The 16040-nt window shown below is 44.3% G+C and overlaps 1 protein-coding gene across 2 annotated transcripts in view; it reads left to right on the top strand.

Moving 5' to 3' along the window:
• Positions 1-16040, top strand: part of LOC133507329 (kazrin-like) — a 110327-nt gene that overhangs the window by 68294 nt on the left and 25993 nt on the right. For both annotated transcript variants that reach the window (XM_061832255.1, XM_061832256.1), the window contains exon 6: positions 15218-15325. In XM_061832255.1, the coding sequence (XP_061688239.1) occupies positions 15218-15325 (108 nt within the window). The remainder of the gene's footprint in view (positions 1-15217; positions 15326-16040) is intronic.

Below are 16040 nucleotides of genomic sequence, written 5' to 3'. Positions count from 1 at the left end.
TTTTGAGAAGATTTTTATCGACATTTACGAATTTTCAGGGGCGCCGCCATTTTTGCGAGTCACAGGACCTACGTGCGCGGATGTGACATCTATCGTGCCGCAACCAAGGCTCAATTACATGGGACACCATTTATGCCCAGCGTTGATTTCTTGCATTTATCCTCATCTGATGAAGAAATAGCAGTTTGGGTTGATCGGGAAGACGGAGGAATACTTCCATACAGATTTGAACCCGTGGCTGTAAATGTTGATGAATATTCGGATGGTTCTTCGGCGGAATGACGTGGAGTCTGACTACTCGGAGCCCTACACGTGGGACATAAGTGCGTAAACAAAGGCCCCCAGAGCTCCAAGCCGGCAGCCTTGGATGTTTCTTCGGACGGTAATGATGGGGAGTCTGACGAGTGAGCTCCAGCGGCGGGCCGCGAGCCGGGAATCCAAGTGGCAGAAGCCGTTAGCCCTGGATGCTGAAGCTAGGGTAAAGGCCTCTGCCGCCACCGAAACTAGGCTAAAGGCCTCCCTGGACGTCGAAGCTCGGATCAAAGCACGCCACCGGAGCTCGTGGCCTTTGTTTTCGCACCTCAGAGTAGTCAGACTCCACGTCATAACGCCCGAAGAACCATCTGAATATTCAACATTAATTACAGCCACGGGTTCAAATCTGTATGGAAGTATTCCTCCGTCTTCCCGGTCAACCCATACTGCTATTTCTTCATTAGATGAGGATAAATCCGAGAAATCAGCGTTGGGCATAAATGGTGTCCCATGTAATCAAGTACACGGTACACGTCACATCCGTGCACGTAGGCCATGTGACTCACGAAAATGGCAGCGCCCCTGAAAATTCGTAATTTTCGACAAAAATCTTCTCAAAACACTAATAAATGAGAGAAGATTTGACATCACATTGTCAAAACAGGGTACATATTACATGACCTATTGGATACATTGTTCATGCAAAGCACAGGGTTTCCCCTTTAATGAGGACAAACACTGTATTAAATACAATGTGTCAGACCTTTTCCCTGCATCTTTTCTGTGTTCCGTATTTCCCATGTGTCGTTGCACCTAATTGGCTCTAAGTAAGAGGTCGGTCCATTGCCTCCAACCGGTTCCATTTTCCCTTTGCTCCTTCTGGACTCAATTAAAGATCCCTTTAGTCATGTGTGGCTCCAGTCGAGCCCTAATTCCTGTTAATCTCTGCATCTTTCCCTAATTAGCCTGCGTTTTGACCTTTCAACACGGGCCCTGTGAGCCAGTAGCGCACAGTGCACACTTTATGAATAAATAAAAAGGCGGGCCAATATCTGCAGATGGAACCCGTTCCCTCCCGCTCACGCCCCGGTTGGAGGCGTCTTCTGAGCTCGCTGGGGAAGCCGCAATAATCTGTCCGTCATTGCTTCCAACACCATCATGCCAACACGGCTGGGGAATTCCGGCCATTGTGGTGCGGAGTCAAAAATGCGTGCAGCCATTTATTTTTAGTAGTGTGTGTCCTCATTAGGGTTGCGGGTGAGCCGGAGCATTCCCCAGTTGACTTTTTAAACAAACAACCTTTCACACTCATATTGACACCTACAGACAATTTAGATCTTCAGGGAACCCAAAATGTCAACTGCATATGGCACAGACTGTAGAGACGAGTAATCATTGACACTCACATTCATGCTTATGGACATACAGTGAAGAAAATAAATATTTGAACACCCTGGTACATTGCAAGTTCTCCCACTTAGAAATCATGGAGGGGTCTGAAATTTTCATCAAAGGTGTATGGCCACTGTGAGAGAGATATTAAAAAAAAAAAATCACAATGTATGTTTTTTTTAAAAGATATATTTGTGTGATACAGCTGCAAATAAGTATTTGAACAACTGTCTATCAGCTAGAATTCTGACCCTCAAAGACCTGTTAGTCCGCCTTTAAAAGTCCACCTCCACTCCATGTATTATCCTGAATCAGATGCACCTGTGTGAGGTTTTTAGCTGCGTAAAGACACCTGCCCACCCCATACAATCAGTAATACTCAAACTTGTAACATGGCCATGACCAAAGAGCCATCCAAAGACACCTGAGACAATATTGTACAACTCCACACGACCGGAAAGGGCTACAGAGAAATTGCCAAGCAGCTTGGTGAAAAAAGGTCCACTGTTGGAGCAATCGTTAGAAAATGGAAGGAGCGAAACATAACGATCAATCTCAGTCGGAGTGGAGCCCCATGCAAAGTATCACCTCGTGGGGTCTCAGTGATCCTTAGAAAGGTGAGGAATCAGCTCGGGATCATTAAAAAATCCTATATTGTGATTTCTGAATTTTTCTTTTTAGATTATCTCGCTCGCAATGGACAACTACGATGAAAATCTCAGACCCCTCCATGATTTCTACGTGTGAGAACTTGCAATACAGCAGCGTTTTTAAATACTTATTTTCTTCACTGTATGGCATATACCTTAGGGGGAGCGAAGGCTGAAACTGGGATTCAAACCGAGGATGTCTCAACTGTGAGGCCGTCTTGCTAACCATTCCCCCATCGTGCTACCCTTGGGTTACAAACGTTCTCCCAAATTACTGCGCATCTTTTACAAGTGGAGATGTGGGAATTGGGGGCAATCCGGTTTAGCTTCGTCATCTCATGCGGAAAAACACTTTGGACAGTTTGAAAGTGGATCTGTACACACTCATTGCCTGTGACATAAGCTTGGGCGCCTTTGTTATTCTGTGCAGATACAGCGCCCCCCATAACAAAAGAAAAAAATGAAAAATGAAAAAGAAGATGCGGAGGCTTTTGTAAGTGTTGTGTTGCTGCCTCTCACCAGCGCTCTTCTCCTGTAATGTATCCTGTCTCCATTGTGCTAAACTGCAGCATACATCCACAATGATCTAACTACAGTACTTCAGTGCAGCGCTGTTGATGGGAGAATATTCTTAGAGGCGAACGGAAGCGGCGGCGAGGCAGAAGATGTGGAGGAGGCAGGCCCAAAATCCGAAAGGTTACGGAAAACATATGAAACAACCTGAAGACTTTTGCCGGCCCAATGAGCACGCCGAGAGACGGGCCGTAATGAGGATGCTGTAATGCAGCCAAGCGCCTGCAGGGATTCCTCGACTCGAATGAGAAGCGCCGGCTGAGCGGTCGCCAGCCGTCTGCACGTGAGGCGCGGGTGGCGAGGTGTGGAGAACTTGGTTCCGCACGAGCGTGTGGGGACACCTCATTAGGCACACCTCCGCCCTCAAATGACTTTCTAATGAATTCGGCCTTTGCAAAATTGATGACGCTCACGATTCATTGATCCTGGCGGTGTGGTACTCAGTGGAATACACTTTTTATCATACTCGTAGTTTTCAGTGCATCATACCGAGAACGCTTCCCAATGTCGTTAGCCCAGTAGCATAATCACCAGAAAATAAAAGTGCAATTTATGGAGAAAACTACTAAAATTAAACCAATGTGAATTCAGGATATCTGTGCCACATTACCAGTGGCCCAATGGTTGGCCTACATTGTTTCAGTTCAGCGCCAGCTCTTCATCATCTGCATGAAATTTCAATGCAGTTCTGTAGTTTTCGTTTGTTGCGTTGCTCAAGAGCGATCCTAACTTTGTGCATAGCTTAAACGATTCCTCCTGACGACAGAAGTGTGACTGACATAAAACGTTTTGTAGCGACTGACCCGCGCGGGAGCCGCCAGCAGGGGGCCGGCCTGACCGTGCAGACTTAAAGCTCGAGCGGACTTTGCGAGCAGAGTGGGGATGAAAGTGACGCGAGGGCCAGTCCAGTGTTAATCTGCACCACATCTGGCCACAAGTAAGCTCATTCTCCGCCCACCCCATCACGAGCACGTTAAGGGGGAACTTGAGTGCACATGCGAGGAAGGACTGACATGGACTTTGCGTTGCGCGCCCGCAAGATGCCACGGCCTAGTTGTATACCGTGGAACGTGTGCGCATCTGAGAAGCATAGAGGTAAAGAAATGTTTGTGTGTGTGCGTCCTTGAAGAAGCTGCAGTGTGGTGACATCCGATCCACGCTGTGCATTTTCCACGGCCTTGTGTTGAGATATGCGTGCACGCTGCTGTAAATTAACCTTACGCTCAGCAATATGCGGACGTCTGAAGTGCGTGTGCATGTGCGTGCATATATGGTGGAGACTTTAACAATATCTGCGACTCAGATGGCACGCTCATGCTATAAAACGAAACGCGGGCGTGACTGAATCTTCATGCAGCCACTATGGTCGGGGCGCAGGGGGATGCACCCCACTAGATGACACATTTGCTTCATAGTGTCTTTCTACTGTGTAGTTCAGATTAACAGAAACTTTTTGGTGAAGGTCGGATGTTTTTTGGGGGGGGCGGCAAGGTTGTTCTGCCGGAATTTTCTATCCCCCGCTGCGACATATTTCATTTTGAATACATACAGGGATCCTCACACAAAAGTCTCGTCTCCTCATCCTGATACCGCTGTCATTTTTAATATCTCATCAGACAGATGTGATTGAGTCTTATATGAACTCTGCCTCGCAACAAGTGGCTAGTTGTGAGATGACCGAGGGAACCAGAAAGTATGGTGATCCAAAAAGGACAAAATCACAAAGGCAAATTCGTAATTGAGTTTGCGAGGTCTGAAGTCTCATATTTTTTTTTTGGTCTCGAGAGGAAATTGCAAAGAACAATACATAACGTTGACTTCTTTGTCATCTATAGTGGTGTTTACAAACGTGAAATTTGGTGGACAAGTTCATCTTAAGTAGACCCACAAAAAAGTCTGAAGAAGCCAGAAAAGATACAGGAAGTCTACCGTTTTGGTCAGAAGTGGTCATTTCAGTGTTATCTTCGACATTTTTGGTTACCTTTCAGAGAGGAACGAGACCCAGAGATTTTTTTTTGTCTTTTTCTTTTCCTTTCGGCTTGTCTTGTTAGGGGTCGCCACAGCGTGTCATCTTTTTCACTCTCCTCCATCTTCTTCTTTAACACCCACTGTCTTCATGTCCTCCCTCACAACATCCATAAACCTATTCTTTGGTCTTCCTCTCGCTCTTTTGCCTGGCAGCTCCATCCTTACCACCTTCTACCAATATACTCACTCTCTCGCCTCTGGACATGTCCAAACCATCAAAGTCTGCTCTCTCGGGCCTTGTCTCCAAAACATCCAACTTTGGCTGTCCCTTTAATGAGCTCATTTATAATCCTATCCAACCTGTTCACACCAGGCGAGAACCTCAGCATCTTCATTTATGCTACCTCCAGTTTTGCACCCTCAATTTTAAGTTTCATCATCATCACTTGATCTGATACTCTTTTCACCTCCAGGACATTCTTAGCCAGCTCTTCCTTTAAAATAACCCCTACACCATTTCTCTTCCCATCTACTCCATGATAGAATAATTTGAACCCTGCAACTAAACTTCTAGCCTTACTTCCTTTCCACTTGTTCTCTTGGATATGCAATATATCAACCTTTCTCCTAATCATCATGTCAACTAACTCTTGAGCTTTTCCTCTGTCTGACTGCTCCCAAATGTGAACCACCTATACTAACCAAATAGGATGACCTTAAATTGCGAAGAAACAAAATTGCCATTGTAGTTGGACAGGAAATGACAGCAAAGTCTGATGACCTGCCATAGAACATGGAATCAGAAAAAATACATTTAAACTCTACGATCACATCTCTGTTAAGTTGCTTATGCAGGATGCTCAAGGTACATTAAATGGACGAATGTATTACTGGAACAGACACACACAACAAGAACTGATGTATACGTGGACTAGATTCCGTTTTTCTTTGAAGATTTTCCACAAGATGTTGGCAAGTGTCTGAGGGAATTTTCTAATCATTGACGGGGTTAAAGTAAAGTCAGGTCCTTCCAAGACATCTTTGAAATTTCTTCGTTACTTTGACTCATATTTGATTAAATTGCTTTTACTGCAGTACTTTGTGAAACCCCCATTTACTTTCTACCTTAGCTTTTGTTGTTTTCGCTTACAACCGTGAACTCTGCACCCTCTTGATATGCTTCAGGCTTGTGTCGGCGTATAAGTGTAAGCAAAATATGTCAAAACCTGAGGAAATCTGACACGGCATCTCCTTTTTCATGAATGAAACACTGGCAGAATCAAAAGAGCAACAAAGGAGCCATCAACTAAAACTTTGTCAGATATTCCTTGAAGCAGTCGACACTCGTTGGGCTGGGTTTTAAGACGAAGTTTAAGCCTGAGAGACTAAAATGCTCATTTAAGTTTGGAAACTTTATTTAGGCTTATCTCAGGTGCCTTTTGAATGTTCATAATAGTCCACTTAAGGCCTGAAACTCAGCTCTGTTTGTCAAAGCCAAAGTCATCCTCGGCTCCACAGAGGACCGTCGAAATAAATGGCAAACAGCATTTTTATTAAATAAATCTTTCTTTGACTTTTCAATGAGCGATTTAAAAAAAAAAAAAACGCTTCGTCGTGCAGAGTTCCTTTTTCAGAATGTTTGTGAAGGGAAAACTTGCTAAGCTCATTTATCAAAGCTGGCAAGCCTCCCCAATGGACTGAAATCGCGCCTCTGGAGGTTATGTTGCCTCTGGGTTGAATCGGGAATTGCAGAAATGTAATTATTATTACAAAAAAAAAAAAAAGTCTTTGCCAAGAGCCAGCAAATGTGCAATTAATATTGATAAGGTGAAGAAAAGTAAGATTTCTGTAAGGGTATTGACCTTGGACAGTTTGAAGTAGTTGCAATCAGGACAGGTTCTGCAGCGCCCCACCAGATCCGCTCGTGGCTGTCGGGATGCATAAAATTTAGGGGGGGGCATGTCGGATGGAGAATTGCAAGTGTGTTGGTATTGAAGGCAGTTAAAGAATCTGTTCTTCCGGCATTAATCTCTTACAAGGACCTTCGTTGGACACAGGACATTTGATCAAGCTCTGAGCTTGTGAGTTGCGTTGGCACTGCCTTGCTCGTTTTCCCACATCCTGTCCAACCCTTTTTCTGGCCTCCCCTATCTGGTTCTCTTGGTTAGTTATTGCATGTCCTTGCATGTGCCCCAATCTACAAACAATTGTTGTAATGTAACTTGTGTTTAAATATTTAAACTGTCTCACTATTGTTCTGTTGTGGTTCTCACCCCTAGTCCCCTTGTCCACTCTGTCCCCCCGTCTATCCTCTAAAACACTTCTCTCTCCGGTTCAGTAAACATCAAATTAATAAAAAAAAGAAGAAAATTTGTGCAGAGAGACTCTGTAAAACTCCCCAGTTGCACAGGAAAAGCTGTTCCAACACAAAGACATACAGAGCCACCATTTGCAAGGCCATGCAGCTGAACAGGACCAAAATAAAAATGAGTATGGCCAGGCCCTCACAATCAAGATTTATTCAATGTAAGAATAATAATTCAGAAGAAATGAAGCAATTTCAAGAGGACCTTCGCTCCACATGTCAGATAAATGTTTGGCGGTGTCATATTATAGCACACAGAAGCAGACCTTGAGGTATGGTAACAATCAGGATTCAGGACACATTGATTAAGTCCGGTAGCACGGACACAAAATTCCTCCGTATGATGTGTCGAAGCCATTTTTGCCGGTATTGCAAATCAAAATATCTTTCTTTGCTGTCCTCCACTCCTCGTATTTCTTTGCCGCTTCCCCGAGGTCGCTTGGCTCTCTGTCGATGGCGGATCGAAGCGCTGTCGATCGGTGACGCGGAACGAGGCACTGGCCTTCGTCGAGGGGCCGGCAGGGACGTTAGAGGCGGCGTGACAGTCCAAGGGTGGAGAGCATCTATCAGCAGCTGGAGTTAGATCGCCAGGTAGTGGAGGGGAATCTTAATAGTCACCACGAGAAGATGGGGGAGACGCTTCAGATGAGCTGAGGGATTTGGGGGGGGGGGGGGTTAATTCTCGGAGAAAAGGTGATTGATGAAGGATGATGCGAAGGGGAGGAAGGAAGGAGGATGAGGAGGGAATGCCCTGCCATATACTCAGCACTCTTTCAGCTAATGAGACAACATCAATCACTCAGTGGAGCACTGAAGTCAGTGGACTATTGTGCGTGCGACAGGTGGAGGAGCTTTTTGGATGGTGTCCACCTTCTGTTTGTTGGTGCGCCGTGGCAACTTGGCTGGGCTTTGTTGAGATGAATGCTGGCTGATGATGTTCTGATGAAGATGAATAATGACGCCCGTTATCAACAGACTGTGATCAGTGGTGGAAATGATGAGCAAAGTTTTTGATCGTGCTCGGGCTGCAAATGAGTTTGTTTTGTCGAAGTGAAGCTTCATTTCGCACTCATTTCCATTTTTTGAATAGGGCCGGAGAAGACATCGGGAACGGGGGGGTGCTGTGTGGTCTGTCGGTTCGTAGCATTGGCATTGGAGGGATTTCAGAGAGAAAAGAGCTAAATATTTTGGCCGCATTGCTGTGTAAGGTGAAAGGAAAAAAAGCGTGGAGGAAGTTGAGGAAGCCTGAAATACATCTCAAAGCGCTTTCCAAATACAGTAGCTCAAGCTCACGGACATCCCGAAATCCTGCCATGGCTTTACAATTGGATAAATCCGTTTCCTTTTCCTTGTTGCCGTTTATCTCCTTCTCCATCTCAGTAAAAGTAAAGCCAGAGATTTTCAATGTAGCCGTGACAAAGCTCCTAATCATGGGTGAGTCCAGTCGGGAGGTGGGGGACACCTTGAATTGGTCACCAGCCAATCAAAGGGCACAGATACAGTGAAGAAAATAAGTATTTGAACACCCTTATATATTGCAAGTTCTCCCACTTAGAAATCATGGAGGGGTCTGAAATTTTCATCGCAAGTGCATGTCCACTGTGAGAGAGAAATAATCTAAAAAGATAAAATACAGAAATCACAATGAATGATTTTTTTTAACGATTTATTTGTGTGATACAGCTGCAAATAAGTATTTGAACACCTGTCTATCAGCTAGAATTCTGACCCACAAAGACCTGTTAGTCCGCCTTTAAAAGTCCACCTCCACTCCATGTATGATCCTGAATCAGATGCACCTGTGTGGGGTCGTTAGCTGCATAAAGACACCTGTCCAGCCCATACAATCGGTAAGACTCACACTTGTAATATAGCCAAGACCAAAGAGCTGTCCAAAGACACCAGAGAGAAAAGCGTACAACCCCTCACGGCTGGAAAGGGCTACGGAGAAATTGCCAAGCAGCTTGGTGAAAAAAGGTCCACTGTTGGAGCAATCCTTAGAAAATGGAAGAAGCGAAAGATGACGGTCAATCTCAATCGGCGTGGAGCCCCATCCAAGATATCAACTTGTGGGATCTCAATGATCCTTAGAAAGATGAGGAATCAGCTCGGGACTGCATGACAGGACTTGCTCAATGACCTGAAAAGAGCTGGGACCACCGTTTCCAAGATGACTGTTGGTAATACACTAAGACGTCATGGTTTGAAATCATGCATGGCACGGAAGGTTCCCCTGCTTAAACCAGCGCACGTCGAGGCCCGTATTAAGTTTGCCAATGACCATTTGGATGATACAGAGGAGTCATGCTGTGAAAGTTTTGTGGTCAGATGAGACCAAAATGCAATTTTTTTGTCATAATTCCACTAACTGTGTTTGGAGGATGACGAATGATGAGTTCCATCCCAAGAACACCATCCCGACTGTGAAGCATGGGGGTGGTAGCATCATGCTTTGGGGCTGTTTTACTGCACATGGGACAGGACGACTGCACTGTATTAAGGAGAGGATGACCGCGGCCATGTATTGTGAGATTTTGGGGAACAACCTCTTTCCCTCAGTCAGAGCATTGATGATGGGTCGTGGCTGAGTCTTTCAACATGACAATGACCCGAGGCACACAGCCAGGAAATCCAAGGAGTGGCTCCGTAAGAACCATATGAAGGTTCTTGCATGGCCTAGCCACTTTCCAGACCTAAACACAATAGAAAATCTTTGGAGGGAGCTGAAAGTCTGTGTTTCTCAGCGACAGCCCAGAAAGCTGTCTGATCTAGAGAAGATCTGTGTGGAGGAGTGGACCAAAATCCCTCCTGGAGAGTGTGCAAACCTGGTGAACAACTATAGGAAAGGTTTGACCTCTGCAATTGCAAACAAAGGCTACTGTACCAAATATTAACACTGGTTTTCTCAGGTGTTCAAATTCTTATTTGCAGCTGTATCACACAAATAAATCATTTAAAAAAATCATACATTGTGATTTCTGGATTTTTCTTTTTAGATTATCTCTCACACAGTGGACATGCACCTACGATGAAAATTTCAGACCCCCCCATGATTTCTAAGTGGGAGAACCTGCAATATAGCAGGGTGTTCAAATACTTATTTTCTTCCCTGTAAACAACAATACATACAATGTAGTCTTCAATTCATAAATGGGACTGAGCTGAGATTTGAACCCAGGACTTATCGCCACACTAAAAGCCCCAAAATAATAATAATAATGTTTTCAACAGCTAATCAATCATTTGGAGAGTTTGCAGGCCTTTTATTACTTTAAACAAATAAACGGCACCAGTGAAAATACACCCAGGCTTGAACAACAGCTGCAGTATTTGTAAAATGCATGAAGACGAGCAGCAGCAGCCTGCCGTGTTTATGGAGTGCATAAAACGGCGCTCGCTAATTTACAATTCCTCACATAGGCCCTGGACGCGTTCGAGACGACGCTATATTGCAAAGTGCTTCCCCGCCACACGAGAAGTCGTCGGTCCTGAAGAGGAGTGATGATCTCCAGCTCCTGCTGACACGTTGCGGCGTGAAACGCTGAGTCAGCGGGATAGCGGTGACCTTCAAGATTTAGCACTTATTGTCGCGTCGGCCGCGAATGCAAGTCACCGCGTGGCGTACAAGGTCGCTTTGTCCGTGTTATTTGTGGTAGCGCCTTTTATCAAGTCGGGTCCAAGCTCCGCTCTCGACGCTTCATCTTGCAGAGGAATACTTTACATGCAATTATTCCGACACACACACACATTTTATATGTGGCGTCCTCCCGTTAGCTCGTGATTAGCACAACCACCTCACAGTTCTGATATTTACAGTTTGAATCCCGGCTCAGGCCTTCCTGTGTGGATTGTGCACGTTGTCCTCGTGCTCGCATTTTGTCAAGATTTTCCGTGCGACTGTCTGCTAAAGTCAGCTCGGGCACCAACTCAGCTTTGGCTCTAAACAAAATAAATAAATAAATAAAAACTAGCATTGCGTATTCAGTTTGAAGAGACATTGTGCAGGTTCCACGAGGGTGTCTTTCTGCAGTTGTCTCATCCAGAGCTCCTAACAAGCTAGTTTTAGTTCTATTATTGATAAAAGTGTTGCTTGACTACTACGCCTCTCCGTGTTCCGCTATTAGAGGATAAAAAGCAGCAGAGGACGAAGAGTCCAATGGAAGCGTTAGTGTTTCTCTGTATTATGCGGCTTGATGAGGACTTTTCTCACTGGAGCCCTTCAATCTTTTATTATTCCGCACAGCTAGTTATTCCCTTTAACTCCTCGCACACGCTCGATCTCGCGAGGATACTGCAGAACAATGTTGACGCTCCGCTCTAGCACAATCCAATCCAAGACTGAGAATGACGCCAGACGAAATACTGTAATTCATTTGGTCTGCTCCTGGGTCAAACTGCTGCCATCACAAATTTGTATGGGAAGGAATAAATTGTGTACTGGCCCTTAACTTTTATTATATGCATTGCTGTGGCCATGGAGGCGAGTCGATTCACTTGAAGTAAACTCGACTCCGTTCACAACGCGCAGCTGTTTGGCAGTTGGTGAACAATTCTTCAAGAGAATTACGTCGTGTCGATAACCAACTCACATACTATAACTTTTCCTTTAAGTCATGCCAGCTTAATGCTAACATAGAGGAAACACAGCTGACATGCTTGTGAATAGCATCACTGTCACATTTTCATCTTTTATTTTTATTTTTTTCGTTGCCACAACATTTGTGAAATAAGACAAGAAACAGCAGCCTTTTTGTGCAATTTCTGAAGCTTTTTCAGTTGTTGATAATTTCTGGATTGCATCACCATTGCCACAAATTATTTATTTATGGAATTTATTTATCTATCCATCCATTTTATTTGTCGGTTATCCTCACAAGGGTCGCGGAGCCTATCCCAGCTGTCGACGGGCAGGAGGGGGGGTACACCTTGAACTGATTGCCAGCCGATCACAGGGCACTCTATCTATCTATCTATCTGTCTATTTTTTACTCTTGGAAGAGAAATAACACCCACCACCCCTTCTTGCCCAGTCTGTCCATGCAAAAAAGAATTGGTTGCTGCTTCCATTTTTGGCAGCATTTATTTGATTTATCTGTTTATTTTCACCATTAGCAGCTTTTGATGAGGGAAAAAAAAGGTGTGGGAGATTTTTCTTTTTTTTGCGGAAGTCTTTCCAGAAGCAGATTTCCTTACTTAATCTTGACTTTTTTTTTTCCCTCCCAGCCCAACCTCACTCACCTAGCTGTTTTGATCCGGGAACGCTCATATGAGCTCCTGCCAGGACCACCAGTACCAGCTGTGACCCGCGGTATTAAGCAGATGAGCTGTAATACGCTCGTGTGTGTGTGTGTGTGTGTGTGTGTGTGTGTGTGTGTGTGTGTGTGTGTGTGTTGCACTTTTTCATGTTGTTGCTGTGTGCTTACCATTTCAAAAACATGAGTGAGCAATTGGCTGGGCCTTTGAGCTCTCCAGGGCTCCTCATTCATTCATTCATCTTCTGTTCAGCTTATGCTCACTTGGGTCGTGGACGTGCTGGAGCCTATCCCAGAAATCTTTAGGCAAGAGGCGGGGTCCACCCCGAACTGCTTGCCAGCCAATTGCAGGGCACATACAGACAAGCAGCCATTTGCATTCACGTTCACACCTACAGGCAATTTATAAATACTGAGCATGAAAGAGAGCAGGAAATAATTTTTATCACAACGATTAAAAGTTTGGCGGCACGTTGGTTCAGCTGGTAAAGCGTTGGCCTCAAAGTTCTGAAGTCCTGGAATCAATCCCAGACTCGCCTGTGTGGAGTTTGCATGTTCTCCCCATGCCTGCGTGGGATTCCTCCGGGTACTCCAGTTTCCTCCCGCATCCCAAAAACATGCAACATTAATTGGACACTCTAAATTGCCCCTAGGTGTGATTGTGAGTGCGACTATTTCTCTCTATGTGCCCTGCTATTGGCTGGCAAACAGTTCAGGGTGAACCCCGCCTCCTGCCCGTCGACAGCTGGGATAGGCTGCAGCATTCCCCGTGACCCTTGTGAGGATAAGCGGCAAAGAAAGTGGATGGACGGATTAAAGGTTTCAACCTTTGTCATCATGACAATGAATCTGTGTAAAGAAAAGCAAGAGCTGAACACGTTTTCCAGTTGCAGTAGCACTGCTGTCGGTGTCAGTCGAGGAGGATACAGTCATGATGACATGAAGAATGACGCATATTAAATTGGGCAAAATGGCAACAATATTAAATGTTGAATATGAATATGTTCTATGAAGTTGTTCTAATCAATGAAAGTAAAAGCTTAGTAATGCTCAAGACAAATTTGAATGACGTCATCTAGCTCAGGAAACAAGAGAATGTTCCCAAATTGATTAGAAACAATAGCAACATTTTTTTTTTTACAGTAGATGGATGTGGAGGGCATCCAAATGAACAAATACACCACTGATAATTATTATGAATAGTGAGCAGAAATGTGACTTTCTACATTTTTCTAAAAATATGAAATGGCCTACTTTTGAGTTCATTCAGCCTCAGTCTAAAAGCAACGGGAGAAATTTTGTGACACAAGTCTGCTGTGCGCTTTGTACACAAACAACTCGTGTAAAAAGGGAAGGAACGTCACAAGGACTTGAATTCAATGAGGCATTGAAGCGCACGCTACACTAATGAACAAGTAGAAAGACTTGCAGCTTCCTCCTCCGCCTCCACGCTGGAGGATTTCAAACCATTAGTTCCGAAAGGAGAGCATCATCTCCCTCATCTTCCTCCCTGGCTGTGTAATGGTTGTGTCCCTGGAGGGGCTTTTTGTCGATAGGTGGGGGAGCCCTCGGGCAGAATGGCAGAATCATTTTGGGCTTCATGGGTGCTGAGTATTGATTGATCACTAGGACACGTTGATACCATCATATAGATAAAAAGTTGCTCAGCTACAAGCAAGTAAAAAGATCTATGCTGCTTTGATTTTGGCTGCTGCGAAGAGAAATACGACGGGCAATTTTACGTTGTACGTGTCACCTGGGGGAATTTAAGGAGGTCAGTTGGACAGGGTGTTAAAAAAAGTCTTTTGTCAACTTTGTGGTTATTTCACAGCAGCGGAGAACTCATCGATCACATAACTGATGCTTTTTTTTGGGGGGGGGGGTCTGATAGTCTGATTCTGTCCCTTTGTTGTTCAAAAGGGAGAGTGACTGTCTTGAATTAAAAGCTGGGGAGGCGTAAAAGTCAAAACAAACGCTTTTGTTACATTTTTCTTTCATTAATACTGAAAACTATACTTTATGAAATTGAAACGATTGATTTTACCTCATATTATGACAACTAGTTCTGTGCACACAACTTTAGTTTTGAGTTATCTGCAGGCCCCTTCTTCTCACTGATAGAGCAAACGGCTCTGGATGGGTTTGTTGCAGTGCTGCTAATGGTCTGGCCCGCACTGAAGGGGAAAAACATCAACATTTAGAATTCGGGTCAAAGTCCAGCATTTATCACTCCATAGCCGTTTACAACCTTGCCCCTCCACGTGGCCCCTCCAACCAAACATCCCACCCACTCGCCGTCATAGCATGCCAGCTAAAGTCTCTGCTCCTCAACTCTGGAACTCTTTGCCACCAGAACTCTGCAACTTGCTTTCTTTTGAAATCCAAACTCAAAACTCACTTACTCACTATACAACACTAAACTGTTTTTTTTTATTTTTATGTGTAATTTTCTCTTCATAATCCTGTCTTTACTGTTGTTTTATCGATGTACCATGTTCTAGAGGATCTTGAATAGTTCTTACAAATTAAATATATTTCTATTATTATTGGCTCTAGTTTTGGATTTGAAATGTGTGATTTTTTTTATACTATTCCTGGAATATTTTCCACACACCTGGTTCTTCCTTGATACCAATTACTGGACCGTAATCCGTCAACTGTCTTTTCCTTTCAAATTTGACGTTGGGTTTTGATTTGCTTTTCCAAGCTCACTGCCGCATTGATTTTCTTTTCTTTTCTTTTTTTTTCTTCCCACTTTTCAGATCCAGGCGTGCATCACAGGCAGAAGACGGTGGTGACCGACATGTGCTACCCGGCCGAGATTTCCAGCCTGATGGACTTTGCCTCTCCCGACTGCTCGCTGGGCAAAGGTATACGCTCGCCTCCGGTATGGATAGAGTGAGACCAGAGAGGCGTTGCCTTGGCGACCGTCTGCACGGGGATTTATCAGGGTAGTTAAAAGAGCCAGGAGGGAGGTTAAATCAGGGAGCAAAGGTGTGTGCTGACCACCTTATACAACACTGCAGCCTATGCATGTTGTAGCGCACCGTGTGAAAAACACTTTTGCGTTCTGAATAGAAGTAATTGCGCTGGAGTTGCATCAGTGAGGCTGGTTATTTTCTTCACAATAGGGATGAGGTTTTTTTTTTTTTTTTTTTGGGGGGGGGGGGGGGTTGCACCAAGGGCTGTGTGATAATCATGCTGACCAGCCTGTAATTTCAGGATGTATGCTCTGCAAAGAAAAAACATCATGAAGCGCTATGATTGATCACACATACAGTACATAAGTACACCCTTGGTCTTTTTCTTTTTACACCTCTTGATACTGCTGTTGGACCCCATTCTTCTGGATAGATTACCATACCATTATAACATGCGTTATAATACTGTACTATTAGTTATATTACCAGGAGAAAAAAAAGTCACTTTCAAGAGAAAAAGTTGCAGTACTACCAGAATTATCTGTATACATTATATTACAATATTATATTCATTTTCCAGAGATCCAAAGTAGTTTTATAATATTACAAAAACAATTCAGAATATCTTGGGAGAGGATTCAGGAATAAATGTGAAATTTTATAT

The sequence above is a fragment of the Syngnathoides biaculeatus genome, chromosome 10 (assembly GCF_019802595.1).
Source record: "Syngnathoides biaculeatus isolate LvHL_M chromosome 10, ASM1980259v1, whole genome shotgun sequence".
Taxonomy (NCBI): Eukaryota; Metazoa; Chordata; class Actinopteri; order Syngnathiformes; family Syngnathidae; genus Syngnathoides; species Syngnathoides biaculeatus.
Note: the sequence above shows the minus strand (reverse complement) of the source record. Positions and strands in the feature narration are given on the sequence as shown.